We start from the raw sequence: 17895 nt of genomic DNA, 5'->3' as shown, positions 1-17895 counted from the left end.
AAATCCCTGGTTCAAATCTCCCCTCAGCCTCAGTCCACTCACCACCTGCTGTGTGAGGATGCTCATATTGATTAGTCTGTCACGGTGCCCCTTTGCGCCAGAAGCAGTTTAGTCATGCTGGCCACACGACCCGGAAAGCTGTCTGTGGACAAACGCCGGCTCCCTCGGCCTAAAGCGAAATGAGTGCCGCACCCCATAGTCGCCTTTGACTGGACTTAACCATCCAGAGATCCTTTACCTTTTACCTTATTGATTAGTATTGATCAGTAAAACTAACTTGCTTTACGGTGTTGTAAGGATTACCAAGACAAGACTAAGTTCCTTATCCCTGGGCTAAACATCCATTCAAGTGACATAACTGAGGCTGGCAAGACTTTCTTTGAGGAGCGCTTCTAGATTAGGACACAGCACCTTGTGCAAAAGTGGAAATCCCGCCACTTCTGTGACATAATTCAGAATGAATGAACAAATTTGGAAATAATCAACCCATGACGGAAATGAGACAGGACCCTCAGAAATTTGAGGCTTTGTTAAGACAGACAGAGAGAAATGGGTAATGGGTGCTCACATTTCACTTCTAAGCTTACAATTTCACATGATGCAGGACCAAAAATTCCTATTGTGGCTCCATCTGATCTTCATATTTATGTAACTGGCATTTTTTGAGCATTGGAATGCCTCCCCCCCAATGTATAGGATTCACACACACACACACACACACACACACACACACACACAGAGCAACTCCATGATATTCTCTCCCCCCCCCCCCGGCTTTTTCTTTTCTTTTAGAAAACTATCTCTCTCACACTCGCTGTTGTTCTTTCTCATTCATTTGAATGAACTCTGGAGTCTACTTTACTAAGAGTAGACAAGACACAGCTGCTAGGGGACTCACAAGACTGGATCTTTGTGGCAGAACACAAGGCTGAGCATCTTTTGCGCATCTGTTGCCATTGCAATGAATGGCGGCCACGCCGCAAGGCTTGGGGAGGAGGAATTGTGACAAACACCCCTCTTTGGATAATAAGCTCTGATTCCGGAGCTTTCTAATACCCAGTATTAAGTCATTTCCTATTTTTAAAATCTCCGGAGGGGTTTGATGCCTTTCATAGTAGGGGATTTGTGAAAGCCAATCACGTCTCCCCATCAAATGTAGTTACCAGCTAAAAATGCGCATCCCACGTATACTGCTGCTAAGGAAGGGTTAAAGAGCTAAATAAAGGTTGCAATCTGAGTGGAATTACTTAGGGCTCAAGCAAAAAGACAAAACAAAAAAACACTGTCATTTGAGTCTGTCTCCAGCTTTGAGAGGTCTAGCAGTCTTGATGCTATTGCCCTGGGAAGGATACTTCCTTTGCAGAAGCCAAGGAGTGAAAAGGACTATCTCCTGGGATTTTTTTAACTCGAGTGGGCAAAAAAGAGAAGCTGTAGGGTTGAAGGTAACCAGCGCCTCATCGGATAAGCTGTGAGAACAGCTGCCTGAGTATGGCTGATTCTCTCTCTCTGCATTTCTCTGTGCCTTGTCCTGTCTTGGTGTTCCTGTCTGTGATGAAGTCCCCCATCTCTTTCCAGGGCTGCTACCAAGGACTCATCATTGAAGCACCACTGGAAGAAACCTCCTGTGCCCCCCGTGAGGAGCTATGAAGAGCTGTGCCATCTTTGAGAGTCACAGGTGGGGTGTTGCCCTTTGAACTGGGAGGGCAGGGCTGCCGATTCAGCACATCTCATCTCTACCCGGGGAGACCACTTGGGTCCTGCTTGTGGGCTTGCCATGGGGCATCTGTTTGGCCATTGTGAGAATGGGATCCTGGAACAGATGGGCTCTTGGCCTGATCCTGCATGGCTCTCCTTGTGTTCTTGTGACTAACATTGACTCGGTGTCATTAAGTATCACCCATTGAGACTTGACCTGAATAGGCATATGTAGCATCACGGTAATGCGAACAGTGCAAAGAGACAGTACTGAAATGCTGAACTTTATTTCAGCATTACTTTCCCTCATATAGTTGACTACCCCCAGGGCAAATATTTATCTGCCTCAATTGATAGTGAGTACAGAAAGATCCTACCAGCATTTGTAGGAATCAAGTGTTTGGATCATCATGCATAAGGGATGCTGAGCCTAACTTAACCATGACCTTAAATATATATGCTTGGATACCAAATGTTAGTACAGCAGTTGCCTGCCTGTCCTCCCTCCCACCCTCCAAAATAAGATATATCCCTTGTAGATATGCTTATCTATGGAGAAGGGATGAATGGCGCCTTGTTTTCATATTTGAAATCATCATGCTAATATGTCAAGGGATCACCTTAGATAGTGGAAAGTGGCAGAAGATGAAACTAGGAAGAGAACTGGGAGCAGCAAGATATGGGCACAATAAAGAATAAGGGATTTGGGCTTTGTCTCTCAAAACAAGTATATTGTGAAAGCCCAATTCTAGGTGGATGGACACGGCAAAAGCAGGGAGATGATGCAGCAGGTATTTTCAAGATAATTGGTTTGATTATATAAAAATTCTAGGGTGGTATCACAAATATTCCATAGTCACAGAGGGAGGAGAAGGAGGTAAAATGCATTCAGAGAAAAAAGAAATCCAAATGTTTTTGTTTGTTCCTTTTAAAAATCAAGAATTAAAAGGAGGAAAGAGTCTTTTACCCTTCCAGTGGTAGGAGATTTTCAAAAACTGAAGCAAATGGGATTCCACCCCTCAGAAAGAATTATAAGGAAGGAGTGCCACCTGCTGTTGGGATAAATAAGTGCCACTGTTTACTTTGTATTCCTTTTCCTAGATATGAGTTTTATAAGTCTTGGCAGAGTTCAAATCAAAGTGCAGAAAAATGTAGTGCAGTTCCCCATCTGGTTGGCCACTGTGAGGACTGAACGCTATCCTAGATGGGCTTTTGGTCTGATCCAACAGGCATTTTCCTGTGTTCTCCCATACCACTAGGTCCAGGGTCCACTGGAAATGTAGAGGCTTTGTGCATTTGAGAGTTTGTTTATGCAACAGCCTACACATTCAGGTCATTCTGCTGAGGGTGCTGGCAAGTGTTAGATAAGTGTGGACAAGGAGGATCTGTGCATACATGGGTAAGAGACAGGAAAACCATCAAAGCAAATAGAATACTCAACCCCCACGTCTATATTATCTAGAGTTAAAATAGCCTCAAGAGAACTAGTTCAGGGTTAGGGTAAAATTTCAGACTCTGTGAATCCCTCAGTCTTACTCTAGTGGTGCAGCTGCAGTGCCAGAAACCAATAAGCCGCTCTGATTCCCCAGGGGGACACTAAATTAATCAGTCCTCCACTGAGTACACCAATTTATTTTATTTTAAAGGTATTTATTGAGATTTTACAAAAACATAAGTTTACAAAATAGAAAAAAGTCACAAAGAAAGAAAAAGATACAAAAAAGAAGACATAGAGAAATACATAAAAGAGAAAAAATAAAAATAAAAATACAAAATACAAAAAACAAATAGATAAAAAAGAATTAAAAAACAAATCCGTTTTTAGTTACTTTAAACTCATTAGCTTGTTTCCTTGGCCTCCTCACACCTTCCCTTTTTGTATTCCCATTTAAATAATCAAATCAGCAAATCCTTACCCTCTTTCGTTTATCTTAACTCTATATCTTAACATATTATAACTCTATATTTTCATCCATTTATCAATTCATTTTTGCATATTCTTATTAACTTTGTTGCTAATGCCACTTATTTTCAGTCCAACATCATTTTAACATTCATTAATTTTACAGTGTTTCTGAAGATAGTCTTTAAATTTCTTCCAGTCTTCTTCCACCAACTCTTCTCCCAGGTCTCGGATTCTGCCAGTCATTTCCGCCAATTCCATATACTCCATCACCTTCATCTGCCACTCTGGTTTCTTCAGGAAGGTATATTTAAATACCTTTTTCATTTCATTATAGATCATCTCCCAGAAAGCCTTAATCCTTGGGCACGTCCACCAAAGGTGAAAGAATGTACCTTCATTTTCTTTACATTTCCAACATTTATTATCGGGCAAATGATATATTTTTGCAAGCTTGACTGGTGTCATGTACCACCTGTACATCATTTTCATAATATTCTCTCTTAAGGCATTACATGCCGTAAATTTCATACCGGTGGTCCACAACTGTTCCCAGTCAGCAAACATAATGTTGTGACCAATATCTTGTGCCCATTTGATCATAGCAGCTTTAACCGTTTCATCCTGCGTATTCCATTTTAACAGCAAGTTATACATTCTTGAAAGTATCTTAGTTTTGGGATCTAACAGTTCTGTTTCCAATTTTGATTTTTCCACCTGGAAGCCAATTTTTTTATCCAAATTATAGGCCTCTCTTATTTGATAATAATGAAGCCAGTCTCGCATTTTATCTTTTAATTTCTCAAAACTCTGCAATTTCAATTTGTCTCCTTCTTGCTCCAATATTTCCCAATATTTCGGCCCTGAGTACACCAATTTTAAAAACACTCGCTACTCCAGTTAGATAGTTATGTAAGGGATGATGCCTGCCTCAAGGACTTCCTAATCCTGTGTAATCCAACAAAAACTAAATTGCACACCTGGCAATTTGTGCAGCTGTCTGCTCTCTGGTCCCCGTGCTCTCGCTCCAAGCCTCATGTTGGAAATTTTGAATTAAAATGAAATGCTATCAGAAAGTTTAAAGTAGCGACAGTGCCAAATTCCCAGTCCTCGGAATGTGTTCATTCTCCCCACCCCCCACCCCACATTCACATGACACGGATCTAAGGTGGCCAGCTGCAAAAGAAGAGAGGGCTCCTGCACTTTTTAAAATTGTGTAGAAGAAAAAGGGATTTCAGCAGGGGTGGCTTCTGCAAGCTCTTCAGCACAGCTCTGGGCAGGAGTCCTGTCTTCTCTTGCACCTGAACACCCTAGTGGCGTCTGATCAGAGCACCTGAACACATGAATGGTAGAAGTGTGGATGGGGACAGGTGTGCAAACCTCACTTCCAATGTCCTTGCACACAGTGCACCTCCCTTAGTCCTAGAGAAGGTCTGCATGGGGTTTCAACTCACTTTTGCTGAAATGTAAGTAGACACCTCCGTGTGATCGTGGACCCTGTTTCACCCTGACCACGGGGAGAGCTCTACTTGCAGAAGCCCCCTGCAGACTTTCTCCATACAACAGATGGGGGGCTACCCCTCCACACACATTTTCAGCATTTGCATATTCAGGCATATGACTGGAGAGACGTAGATAAATTTGCATCACGAATGAAACAATAACAATATGCAAAATCAGTTTATCTTTACTGACCACTCGCACCCCTTGCCTCTCTTGGTAAGGCTGAAGTCATGGAGAAGCATCAGTGGCTGCCCCAGATATTGTGCCATGGGCCTTTTACACCTGAGCTGAGGCCCACCAACTCATTCTGAACTGTTGCCAGTTTAATTGCCATTGGTCATGAATGACTCCAGCTCTGTTTTCCCTGAAAGATTTCCTCCTGCAGTGAATGGAGGTCACCTCTTATGCTTAATCCCAGCCTGCAATACCAATCTTACTCTCCGTAATCTCCCGGAACAGCTGTGCTGTGATTGCATTGTGGATTATAAAATGCCCATTTCCCGCAAAACAGCTGCTGACTGGATGGACAGCATTTAATAATCACTGAGGAGTCTGAAGGGAGGGGGTGTCTGAGATTTTTTTGGAGGGTGGGTGGGTAAAGGGAGGAGGAAGAGGTGTAAGGGGGTCAGGATGAGTTTGACATCTGCAAACCTAGCTGGAAGATGTGCGGAATTCAAGGCAATCCCAGAGCCTGACATTCAGTGCAGCTGGCACATTAAACTGCAGCAACTGGAAAAGCCTTCAGAAAGGTAATTGTCTCTGTCATACATTGCAAGGTGCTATAATTATTGCAACCCACTCTAGAAACTTAGAGTGAAGGATGGGTAAGAAATATAATGTTGATGATGCTTTGGTATGTTATAAAGCTGTTGCAGTGGAGGGAAAGCATTCTGCAAGTGGCGGAAGTAATCTAGAGTGGCCATGTGTCCTACTTTATCCAGGGCACCCTCTATTTGAAGGGTTCTCTCAGGGGCCAGGCCTTTATTTGAAGGCACCCTGTATTTGAAGGTCTGTCCAGTCTAAATGTGGTTTAAAAGACAAGAAACCGGCAGGAGAGAGAGGAGCAGGAGCCCTGAAGTGGCCCATCAGCATCTAGCACATGAATGAAGACTGACTAGGCATACAGATCCCACCCGGTGACAGTCTTTCCCACAATGGTGAGATGTGTTTACTATTGAAATTAAAGCAATTATTTCTAAATTCTGCATATATACTTATAAATTAGCACAGGCAGATTTTAATGCAAACAGGGGTCTCTTTTGTTCTCTTGTTCTGTAATGTATAAGTAGCAACCCTCAAATCAGAGGGGTTTCCTTCCTACCTCCACATAGATTTTGATTGGCTTCTGGTTCCCAGTTGGACTCTGCTGGCTCTAAAGTCTCTCTCTCTCTCTCTCTCTCTCTCTCTCTCTCTCTCTCTCTCTTTGTGTGTGTGTGTGTGCGTGTGTGTGCAGAATTCCTGTACAAAAATGCATGACCAATGTTGGGTGGGAATGCAAAAACACGTGGCTGCTTCAGAAAAGATCAGGGAGCAGGAAGGGTAGATAATGCTCAGAGGTTTTTCAGATGCCTTGGGTTCTAAAATAAGTTTACTCAATGGAGTTTGCAGAAGTCAGTTCACTGTGTGATCCCACCTACTTTGCAATTCCTGAAACAATCAAGAAACCAAAATGCGGCTTCCTTTTGAAATCCACACGTGAATGTTGCAATGCAGTTTTCCAGCAATATATATATATATATATATATATATATATATATATATATATATATATATATATTATACACATTATACACACACACACACACACACACACACACACACACACGTATGTATTAAGGGAAAGATTGGATACAAATGTATCCCTTGATGAAAGCAACATGTAAAACTGCATTGAATCAGAGAAAAGTGCTGACAAAATGTATTTATTAGATATGCACACTAATATGCTGACAATTTTTCATGAGGGTTTCTTCTTTTAAAAAATCATAAACTGATGCATAAAGGTGGCAACGAGACTTTAGGGTGAAGGGCTGAAAAGTTAAGGAATACTGAAAATCTGTAGAGTGATTATGTACCTTGGGCAGAGGGGGCTCTGCCTGTTGTGGTGTGATCTGAAACGGTCCTGCTTGGTTCAGACCTTTCAAATTGCGTTCAGCAAAGGTAATGCAGTGGGGAGCCTGCTCCAGGTGCATGAGCTTTGCCTGTCTGTTCAAAACCTGATGGTGCAATTGAAAGAATGGAATGTTAATTGCATGAAGAGACCATCCCTGTTATCAATACAGAACAAGGAAATTTATTATCCATTTAGATAGGGCAAGAAGGTGTGAACTGTACAGTGGTAACTCGGGTTAAGAACTTAATTCGTTCTGGAGGTCCGTTCTTAACCTGAAACTGTTCTTAACCTGAGGTACCAATTTAGCTAATGGGGCCTCCCGCCACCGCCGCACGATTTCTGTTCTCATCATGAGGCAAAGTTCTTAACCCGAGGTACTATTTCTGGGTTAGCAGAGTCTGTAACCTGAAGCATCTATAACCTGAAGTGTCTGTAACCTGAGGTACCACTGTATATGTGTCGCTGTTGGTACAGGCTTGAGATGGGGTGGTCCAGTGCCAAGTCCAAGATAGTTACTTACACACACACACACACACACACACACACACACACAGCGCACCTGGCCTCAATCTGGCTGCTCTAAGTGGTGCTTTGTTCCTCAGGGCATTTGCTTCCTCTCACTGTGCACCTGGCCCCAGCCCTTCACCCAATGGGTCACTCCATCCTCTGCTCTCCAACGTCCCTTAGTCTTCACAATACTCCTCCTCTTCGTGCCTACCCTTTAGACTGTTGTGTTGACCCTTGAGGCTTGTCTCTCCTTTCCTTAAATAGCGCACTACAATTAGGGCAGGTTCCAATCTGAATCAGCTACAGGGGCAGAAACAGCGACAGCCCCGTTTTAGCCTGGCCAGGCATGCTGTGATCGTTTCCTCAGGAATCTCTCCACCTTATCTCCAGGCTGCTGACTACATGAACACAGCCATTCGCTTCCTCGTCTAGGCAAACAGCATTGTTTTTCCCTCCTTGCCCGCCTATGAGCTCAAGTTGACAGCGGCAGTGGAGGGAGGGGGGACGTTTGGACTCTCTTCTTGCTTGGATCAGGCCCCTCTGGTCCCTGCTCACTCCCCAGTCCCTGCTGCTGCTGCTGCCCCCTTCCAGGTCTCCCATATCCACCTCATCCTGGCAACTCGGCATAGGGCACTCTTCACCCTTGCAGTCACTTCCCCCCGAGCAAGCCTCACCTGGGTGATGCTCCCCCTCCCCTGAAGTGTCCCCCCGTCCCCTGCCCTTGCTGGCACCCTCTTCCATGCCTTCTGTGTATGCCAAATCATGGGGCCCAGTGAAAAAAAGACAGTCATGGAACCAAGAAATTACACAAAACAAAAGAATTGCTGTGAAAATCCCTGAAACGAGAAGTAATCGACTATAGAATTGAATTAAATAACAAAAATCAAAAAAATTTAAGGAAAAGTTAACCTAGAATTAAACAAAGACTTTACGAGATGCCGGCTACAAAGCTTGTTTCACTGAACTAATCAGTTTCCTCAGAAGGAAATAAAGAAATCATAAACCTTAAATGATTTTAAGTGATATCAAACAAACTCAAGAGCAGGGCTGAAACGCTTCCTCAGGTTTACAAAAAAGGTATGAAAACCTCAATGACAAGTTTTAAACATAGCCCTATTTAAGAGATTTAAAATCATGGGGCCCAGGCTGCTCCATGACAATATGTAGCTAAAAAGAGAGAGGCTTGTTTATTGTTTACATTTGTTGGTTTGTCGGTTGCACTTAAAGGCAGCGTATTTCTGGGCCCTCAGCTTTCCACCCATGTATGTCAGCAATGGGAGCATGTAGTCCTGTAAATGTTGCTGGACTCCCATCAGCCGTGGCCAACATAGCCAATGCTCAGAGATAACATGAGGTGTAGCCCATCAATTTCTGGTAGACTATAGATTCCCCATTGCTGGTGCATGTGACAGGTTTTCTTCCACGAATGCTCTCCATTATATTGTACTGTCCATTAAACACTCTGGGCGGCTCCCAATCTAGTGTTAAAAACAATACAGCATTAAATATTAAAAATTTCCCTAAACAGGGCTGTCTTCAGATGTCTTTTAAAGATAAGATAGCTGCTTATTTCCTTCACATCTGAAGGGTGGGCGTTCCACAGGGCAGGCGCCGCTACTGAGAAGGCCCTCTGTCTGGTTCCCTGTAACCTCACTTCTCGCAATGAGGGAACTGCCAGAAGGCCCTCGGTGCTGGATCTCAGTGTCCGGGCTGAACGATGGTGGTGGAGACACTCCTTCAGGTATACAGGACCGAGGCTGTTTAGGACTTTAAAGGTCAGCACCAACACTTTATATTGCTGAATGCAGTTTGCAGTGCCTGAAGCATCAGAGCTGAAACGTTTCTCCCTGATATTGCTTTATTTCCTTACGATTCATAAATCCCTGGAATTGAGGGAACTATCTTGCTTGTCTCTTGCAGATGAAGCTTTTGAAGATCCTCCCTTGGCGTCGGGCTGTTCTGGCAGTGGTCCTGAACCTGCTGGCTCTCAGCCTTTCCACCACAGCCCTGCTGGGCAGTTATTGGTGTGTGGGGACACAGAAAGTCCCCAAGCCTTTGTGCGGGAAGACTAAGAACACCAAGTGCATCGGTGTCCCCATGCCTCCTGACGGAGGGGCCAGCAATTCCTCTGCACCCTCCCAAGATGTGGTGCACTATAGCTGGGAGACCGGGGACGATCGCTTTGCCTTCCGGTACTTCCATACAGGCATGTGGCTTTCCTGCGAGGAGAACATCGAAGGCTCAGGTAATCTCTCTAGTCTGCCTCTTCATTCATTCACTTCCATGTACTGCCTTTCTGCCGAAGCACTTAAGGAGATTGACATTTTATCATAACACAAGAGACATAACACAAAAGGTACTGACTCTTTCATACTGTTGCATAATGAAGTTACATAACGACCAGGTGGGATGGCTCTGGGAGAAATTGTTCTGGAAACGGAGGAGCCAAATGGCAATTTGTCCCAGAGAAGGAATTTCTGCCTTTGCTTTCCCATTGAGGCAGTCAGTCAAAGGGTGAAGCTGGGAATGAGGACTTCTTCCTTTCATAATATTGTTGCACACCACCTCAGTCTCCGAGTGATGCAAGGAAATGAGTATGGCTGCCAGCTTTTCAGTGCAGCAAGGGTGGGCTGACCTCTGACCTTCCAGATGTTGTTGGACTTCAACTCCCATCAGCCCCAGCCAGTGTGGCCAATGGTCAGGGATGTTGGGAAATGCAGTTCAACAACATCTAGAGGACCACAGGGTAGCCACTGCAGCAATAAAGGTATGTCTGCATGGGAACTTGCACCAAACTCAATTTAGGAACTATAGCATTATACCAGAAAAAAAATATTTCTTCTCAAAATTAACTATGAAGATGGGGGAATCTGTTGCATTGTGCTGACTGTGGGATCTGAATGGTTCCTGATCAGTTCATCAATCCTTTTCTTATACAGTGGTACCTCAGGTTAAGTACTTAATTCGTTCTGGAGGTCCGTTCTTAACCTGAAACTGTTCTTAACCTGAAGCACCACTTTAGCTAATGGGGCCTCATGCTGCTGCCACGCCACCGGAGCATGATTTCTGCTCTCATCCTGAAGCAAAGTTCTTAACCCGAGGTAATATTTCTGGGTTAGCGGAGTCTGTAACCTGAAGCATATGTAACCTGAAGCGTATGTAACCCGAGGTACCACTGTAGTAAGAAGAGGGCCAATTTAATATGGTTTTAGTTCAATTCCCATTTTTGTCATCCAGCTAACATGGGACCCAAACAGCTACCTCTAGAGCACTTTGCTTTCCTCCCTCATTGTGAGGTTTTTTGTGACATCCTGGGAGGAGAACCAGCCCCATAAAATCCTGATGTCAAATAATCATGCTCTTCAGGAAGCAAGCTCTACTGAAATAAACATTTTACACTCCCATAATGCATTCAGGAACAAGGTATGAGTAAGCAGGGTCAATTTTATTCAATTGCCCATGAAGTAGGACACAGAGTCTCAATGAAATGTGCAGCTGTCACAGAATGGGGAGGCATTCTCAACACCAAAAAGCTGGGTAAAATGATACAAAGGGACCTGGAGAGATTATTTTTGCAGGCAGTGGGGGTGGGGAAGAAAACCTACAAGATAGTGTTCAGCTGGAGAGGACAAAATAACTTTCAAAAGGCAAACCTATATCTGGGGAATATAATCTGCAGAACCAGAAGCCTGAGAACCAATACAGTTAAGAAGGACTTTGCAGCAAAGGACACACAGGTTGGACACTTGTTTATAGCCTGATATAAAACCACAGATAGACTTGGCAATTGTTGACACTACATATGCAAGGCTACCACTTGGCCATTTTTAAATCCATCTTAATCCCTTAATTTTTTACTTCCTGGAATTTGCTTTAGTAGAAATGAGAATTCTTAAATTTACTCACATTTAAAAGAACTAACTGACCGATGCCCAGATTTGCTTTTGGTGTTAGTTTGTTTCTGTGTATTTCCAAATCTATTGAACAGGTGATGTATGTTGTGAACATAAGAACATACCCTCCAACATTTCTCCAGTGAAAACAGGGACATCCTATTTAATAATAATAATAATAAAAATAAATAAATAAATAAATAAATAAATAAATAAATTTATACCCTGCCCATCTGACTGGGTTACCCCAGCCATTCTGGGTGGCTTCCAACGTATATAAAAACATAATCAAACTTTAAACATTTAAAAAACTTCAGCTGCCTTCTGAAGGTTATATAGTTACTTATCTCCATAACTCCATACCCTCAAACATTTCTCCAATGAAATTAGGGATGTCCTAAGGAAAATTGGGAAATTCCAGGATCAAATCAGAACCCAGGATGGCTTCTGTAAATCCAGGACTGTCCCTGGAAAATAGGGACACTTGGAGGGTCTTTAAGAACTGTTCCACAGAATCGGGCTTTGGGCTATCATATCCTGAATTCTGTTCTTACAGTAATGCCTTATCTTCAGAAGATTCACCTTGAGAAGAAGACTGCAATCCTGTGCATGCTTAATGAAATGAGTCTATAGATCTTAGACTTACTCCTAAACAAACATGCATAAGATTGGACTGTACTGCACATATCTCAGATGACATCCAGTGAACTACCATGGATCTAAGCCCAATTCTCGAGGTTGCTCTGGCCCCCAAAACAGGCCCAAGACTTGCACAAATTGAGCCAGCAGCAAAAATAACAAAAGTTAATGTGAACACATAGGGGTGGGTGGACATTTGAGTGGAGAGAGAGAGATTTTGAATGAAAAGTCAATTGACTGCAAAGAATCAGCTAGGGAAGTATAACGCACTCTCTCGCTCTGTGTGTGTGTGTGTGTGTGTGTGTGTGTGTGTGCGCGCACACACACATTTGTGAGTATGTGGGGGATGGACAATCAGTCATGAATCCTCCAAGGATTGGCCAAGGGTGAATGTGGCCCTCAAGCAAAAATAAACAAAACCTTAGCCACAGCCACATCCAATCCTGTGTACATTCTGATCAGTATTCTAAACTGGAGATGGTTCTTGCATTTCAAATGGATATTATTCCCCTCTCCTGCCTACCTCATAATAATAATAATAATAATAATAATAATAATAATAATTTATTATTTATACCCCGCCCATCTGGCTGGGCCTCCCCAGCCACTCTGGGCGGCTTCCATAAAAACCAAAAATACAATAAAATATCACACGTTAAAAACTTCCCTGAACAGGGCTGCCTTAAGATGTCTTCTGAATGTCAGGTAGTTGTTTATCGCTTTGACATCTGCTGGAAGGGCGTTCCACAGGGCGGGCGCCACTACCGAGAAGGCCCTCTGCCTGGTTCCCTGTAGCTTTGCTTCTCGCAATGAGGGAACCGCCAGAAGGCCCTTGGCGCTGGACCTCAGCGTCCGGGCAGAATGATGGGGGTGGAGACGCTCCTTCAGGTATACTGGACCGAGGCCGTTTAGGGCTTTAAAGGTCAGCACCAACACTTTGAATTGTGCTCGGAAACGTACTGGGAGCCAATGTAGGTCTTTCAAGACCGGTGTTATATGGTCTCAGCGGCCGCCCCCAGTCACCAGTCTAGCTGCCGCATTCTGGATTAGTTGTAGTTTCCGAGTCACCTTCAAAGGTAGCCCCACGTAGAGTGCATTGCAGTAGTCCAAGCGGGAGATAACCAGAGCATGCACCACTCTGGCGAGACAGTCCGCAGGCAGATAAGGTCTCAGCCTACGTACCAGATGGAGCTGGTAAACAGCTGCCCTGGACACAGATTTGACCTGTGCCTCCATGGACAGCTGTGAGTCCAAAATGACTCCCAGGCTGCGCACCTGGTCCTTCAGGGGCACAGTTACCCCATTCAGGACCAGGGAATCCTCCACACCTGCCCGCCTCCTGTCCCCCAAAAACAGTACTTCTGTCTTGTCAGGATTCAACCTCAATCTGTTAGCCGCCATCCATCCTCCAACCGCTTCCAGACACTCACACAGGACCTTCACCGCCCTCACTGGTTCTGATTTAAAAGAGAGGTAGAGCTGGGTATCATCCGCATACTGATGAACACCCAGCCCAAACCTCCTGATGATCTCTCCCAGCGGCTGCATGTAAATGTTGAAAAGCATGGGGGAGAGGACAGAACCCTGAGGCACCCCACAAGTGAGAGCCCAGGGGTCTGAACACTCACCCCCCCCCCCACTTTCTGAACACGGCCCAGGAGGAAGGAGCGGAACCACTGTATGACAGTGCCTCCAGCTCCCAGCCCCTGAAGACGGTCCAGAAGGATGTTATGGTCGATGGTATCAAACGCCGCTGAGAGATCCAGCAGAACTAGGAAACAGCTCTCACCTTTGTCCCTAGCCCGCCGGAGATCATCAACCAGTGCGACCAAGGCAGTTTCAGTCCCATGATGAGGCCTGAATCCCGACTGGAATGGATCCAAATGGTCTGCTTCTTCCAGGCGTGCCTGGAGTTGTTCGGCAACCGCTCGCTCAATCACCTTGCCCAAGAATGGAACATTTGAGACTGGGCGATAGTTGGCCATCGTGGCCGCATCTAAAGATGGTTTTTTAAGAAGCGGTTTAATAACCGCCTCTTTCAGCGGGTCTGGGAAGGCTCCCTCACGGAGGGAAGCATTCACCACCCCACGAAGCCCATCGCCCAGTCCTTCCCGGCTAGCTTTTATAAGCCAGGATGGGCAAGGATCCAGGAGACAGGTGGTTGGTTTCACTCGTCCAAGCAGCCTGTCCACATCCTCGGAGGTAACAGATTGGAATTGATCCCACTCAACTTGACTAGACAGAACTCTAGCACTCTCCCGCCCCGGCCCTGCTCCCACGGTGGAGTCTACTTCTTCCCGAATCTGAGCGATTTTATCTGCATAGGGCTCACAGCATAGGGCTGAGAATTGGAGAGACAGCCAATGGCAGCCATCTGTTTACTCTTAGAACATAGAAGAACATAGCCCAGAAGCAATCAAAAACATGGAACAATGTTAACACTATAATCTTGATTTAAGAGCTGACTTTCCTTCCTGCAGCTCCTGGGATAATTTTAACATTCTGTTTTCTTTCAGATGAGAAATGTCGCAGTTTCATTGAGCTTTCACCTCCAGCAGAGAGAGGTAGGAATAAGTCCCACCCCAGACTGGTTTGGACCAGTGCAACCTTTAGAATGGGCATGATCCCATTATCAAGAACAGCTGTATCTGGATATTTGCCATTTGTTACTTTTTTGGCAAAGCACTTCTGTCTCATGACATGCTTCTGTTTTATGACTTTTGATGCTGAGACTTCTTGCTTCTTTTTCCCGTTTCTCATTTCTCCACATGGATTTATTTGGGCTTGGTAACTAAAATAGCAATGAAACATGGTTAAGCAACATGTTTGAACATCTGAGAAAGCCTGAGTAGATGCTCAGCGTCTAGCATTGAGCAGTCTAAAATTATTATCATTATTATTATTATTATTATTATTATTATTATTTATTTATTTATTTATTATTAGGCATGGGTCAAAAGTTAATTGAATTTAAATCCCACTCAAATCCACAACACAGTTAATCATGACTAACATTCCATTGAATTTATTGAGAACTAAATTCAGACAGGTTTTTTTTTTCTGGATGCAACCCACTATAAGTTGAAACCTGTCAAAAATCCCAGAGTTCTTTATTAAGCAGGTGGATGTTGGTCATTCTCTGATCAGCAGGCCTCTGTGATCTTTATTTAAACTTATTTTCAGTGCTATTAGGATCCATATAACCATATAGCCATTCCATGCCTACCCAAAGGCTCAAACAAGCTTCATGTAGCTTAAAAGGTATGGCAATTAGCTGATAGAAATGGTGCACTACTCTAACTCCTCCATGTTGAAGGTCCTGAGGTCTGGTGTTCTCCCTTTTCAAGCCTCTGTACTCCTTATTTCATCTTATAATTTGGCTTTCGCTCCTCCTGACTAGGTTTCCAGATCCTGCTCTTTCCAATTACCTGTGTTGTTGGTCTGGGTGCCATCTAATGGCTAGTGTGGATTTCCATTCCAGGGCTGTTATTTTTGATCCATTGGCCTTTCATTAGAGTGTTGTGAATGTCTGGCTGCTAAATAAATAGAGCAGGCCTGTGCACAGGATCCCTGGGTTTCCTACTGGGTCCCTGGGTGTAGATGATGATGATGATGATGATGATGATTTATTATTTATACCCCGCCCATTTGGCTGGGTTTCCCCAGCCACTCTGGGTGGCTTCCAACAGAATATTAAAATACAATAGTCTATCAAACATTAAAATCTTTCCTAAACAGGGCTGCCTTCAGATGTCTTCTAAATGTCTGGTAGTTGATTTTCTCTTTGAGATCTGGTGGGAGGGTGTTCCATAGGGTGAGTGCCACTACCGAGAAGGCCCTCTGCCTGGTTCCCTGTAACTTGGCTTCTCACAGTAAGGGAACCGCCAGAAGGCCCTCAGCACTGGACCTCAGTGTCCGGGCAGAACGATGGGGGTAGAGACGCTCCTTCAGGTATATTGGACCAAGGCCATTTAGGGCTTTAAAGGTCAGCACCAACACTTTGAATTGTGATTGGAAACTTACTGGGAGCCAATGTAGGTCTTTCAAGACCAGTGTTACGTGGTCTCGGTGGCTGCTCCCGGTCACCAGTCTAGCTGCCACATTCTGGATTAGTTGTAGTTTCCGGGTCACCTTCAAACTTAGCCCCACATAGAGTGCATGGCAGTAGTCCAAGCAGGAGATAACTAGAGCATGCACCACTCTGGCGAGACAGTCTGCGGGCAGATAGGGTCTCAGCCTGCGTACCAGATGGAGCTGATAAACAGCTGCCCTGGACACAGAATTGACCTGCACCTCCATGGACAGCTGTGAGTCCAAAAAGACTCCCAGGCTGTGCACCTGGTCCCAGGCTGTGCACCTGAATTCCCCATTCAGGACCAGGGAGTCCTCCACACCTGCCTGCCTCCTGTCCCCCAAAAACAGTACTTCTGTCTTGTCAGGATTCAACCTCAATCTGTTTGCCGCCATCCATCCTCCAACCACCTCCAGACACACAGGACCTTTACCACCTTCACTGGTTCTGATTTGAAAAAGAGGTAGAGCTGGGTATCATCCGCATACTGATGAACACTCAGCCCAAACCCCCTGATGATCTCCCCCAGCGGCTGCATGTAGATGTTAAAAAGCATGGGGGAGAGGACAGAACCCTGAGGCACCCCAAAGGATGGTCCTTTGTTTGAAGAAGCCCTGTTATTTGAAGGGCTACCTGGCTTAAAGGTAAAGAATTATAAGAAGAGTTGTCCACCACCAGTTAACACATGGGCAGGAGGCTGAGCGGGTGCACAAATCACTTGGTCACAGTCTTCCTTCCACAGTGAGGTGTATGTTATTTCTCTTCAAATTGTGGTCACTGTTTCTCAATGCGCATCTATACAAATAGAGTAGCAAACACAAATTGAATACAAATCTGTGTCTTATTTATGGGGCAATGCATATTATCTGTTTTGGTGATGCATTAGGTGACCATCCTACCTGCACGTCTTGCAACCTACCAACTTATAAATGCAGTCTATCCGCCATGTTTACCTTACTGGTTTGGCTGCCTTCCAGCGTAAGAGGAAGAGAGCAGACTTCAGCTCTTCCAGCCTGTATCCCTGACTGATTTGTCTTTTCTGGTTGCACACAATAGGTATCCTCTGGTTGTCGCTTGGATCAGAGATGATTTACATAAGCTTGCTGCTCATTAGTTTCATCCTCCTGCTGGTGGAGATGTTGTACACAGGGAACCCAGTTTGTGGGCTGAAGCTCAATGCCTTTGCTGCTGTCTCCTCTGTCTTGTCAGGTGAGTGCCTCTCCCACTTTGGCATGGATGAGGAACGGGGGGGATTCATTAAGAGCACACATAAGCAGGGCAAAGGCAGCTGGGAGCGTGAAGGGAAATGAGATGTGAGAAGCTGCTTTATTTCAAGTCAGATTATTTATCCATCTAGCTCAATATGAAATACACCATGGATAGGGAACCTGTGGCCCTCTAGATGTTGTTGGGCCAGAACTCTCAACTTCCCTGACCATTAGCCACACTGGTTGGTGGCTGATGGAAGTCTGAGTCCAACAAATATCTGGATGGCCACAGGTTACCTATCCGTGGTCTACACTGGCAGGAAGCGGCTCTTCAGAGTTTATGATGGTGCACATTCCCAGAT

The 17895-nt window shown here is 44.6% G+C and overlaps 1 protein-coding gene across 4 annotated transcripts in view; it reads left to right on the top strand.

Annotated features, from left to right (window-relative positions):
- The window catches only part of GSG1 (germ cell associated 1), a 114142-nt gene that overhangs the window by 92593 nt on the left and 3654 nt on the right, over nucleotides 1-17895 (top strand). For all 4 annotated transcript variants that reach the window (XM_083573837.1, XM_083573834.1, XM_083573835.1 and 1 more), the window contains 4 exons: nucleotides 1576-1675; nucleotides 9642-9966; nucleotides 14770-14817; nucleotides 17382-17534. In XM_083573837.1, coding sequence (XP_083429963.1) covers nucleotides 9642-9966; nucleotides 14770-14817; nucleotides 17382-17534 — 526 coding nt within the window. In that variant the 5' untranslated portion in view covers nucleotides 1576-1675. The remainder of the gene's footprint in view (nucleotides 1-1575; nucleotides 1676-9641; nucleotides 9967-14769; nucleotides 14818-17381; nucleotides 17535-17895) is intronic.

The sequence above is a fragment of the Podarcis filfolensis genome (genome assembly GCF_964270895.1).
Source record: "Podarcis filfolensis genome assembly, chromosome: 10".
Taxonomy (NCBI): domain Eukaryota; kingdom Metazoa; phylum Chordata; class Lepidosauria; order Squamata; family Lacertidae; genus Podarcis; species Podarcis filfolensis.
This window is presented reverse-complemented; position numbering and strand designations above follow the sequence as displayed.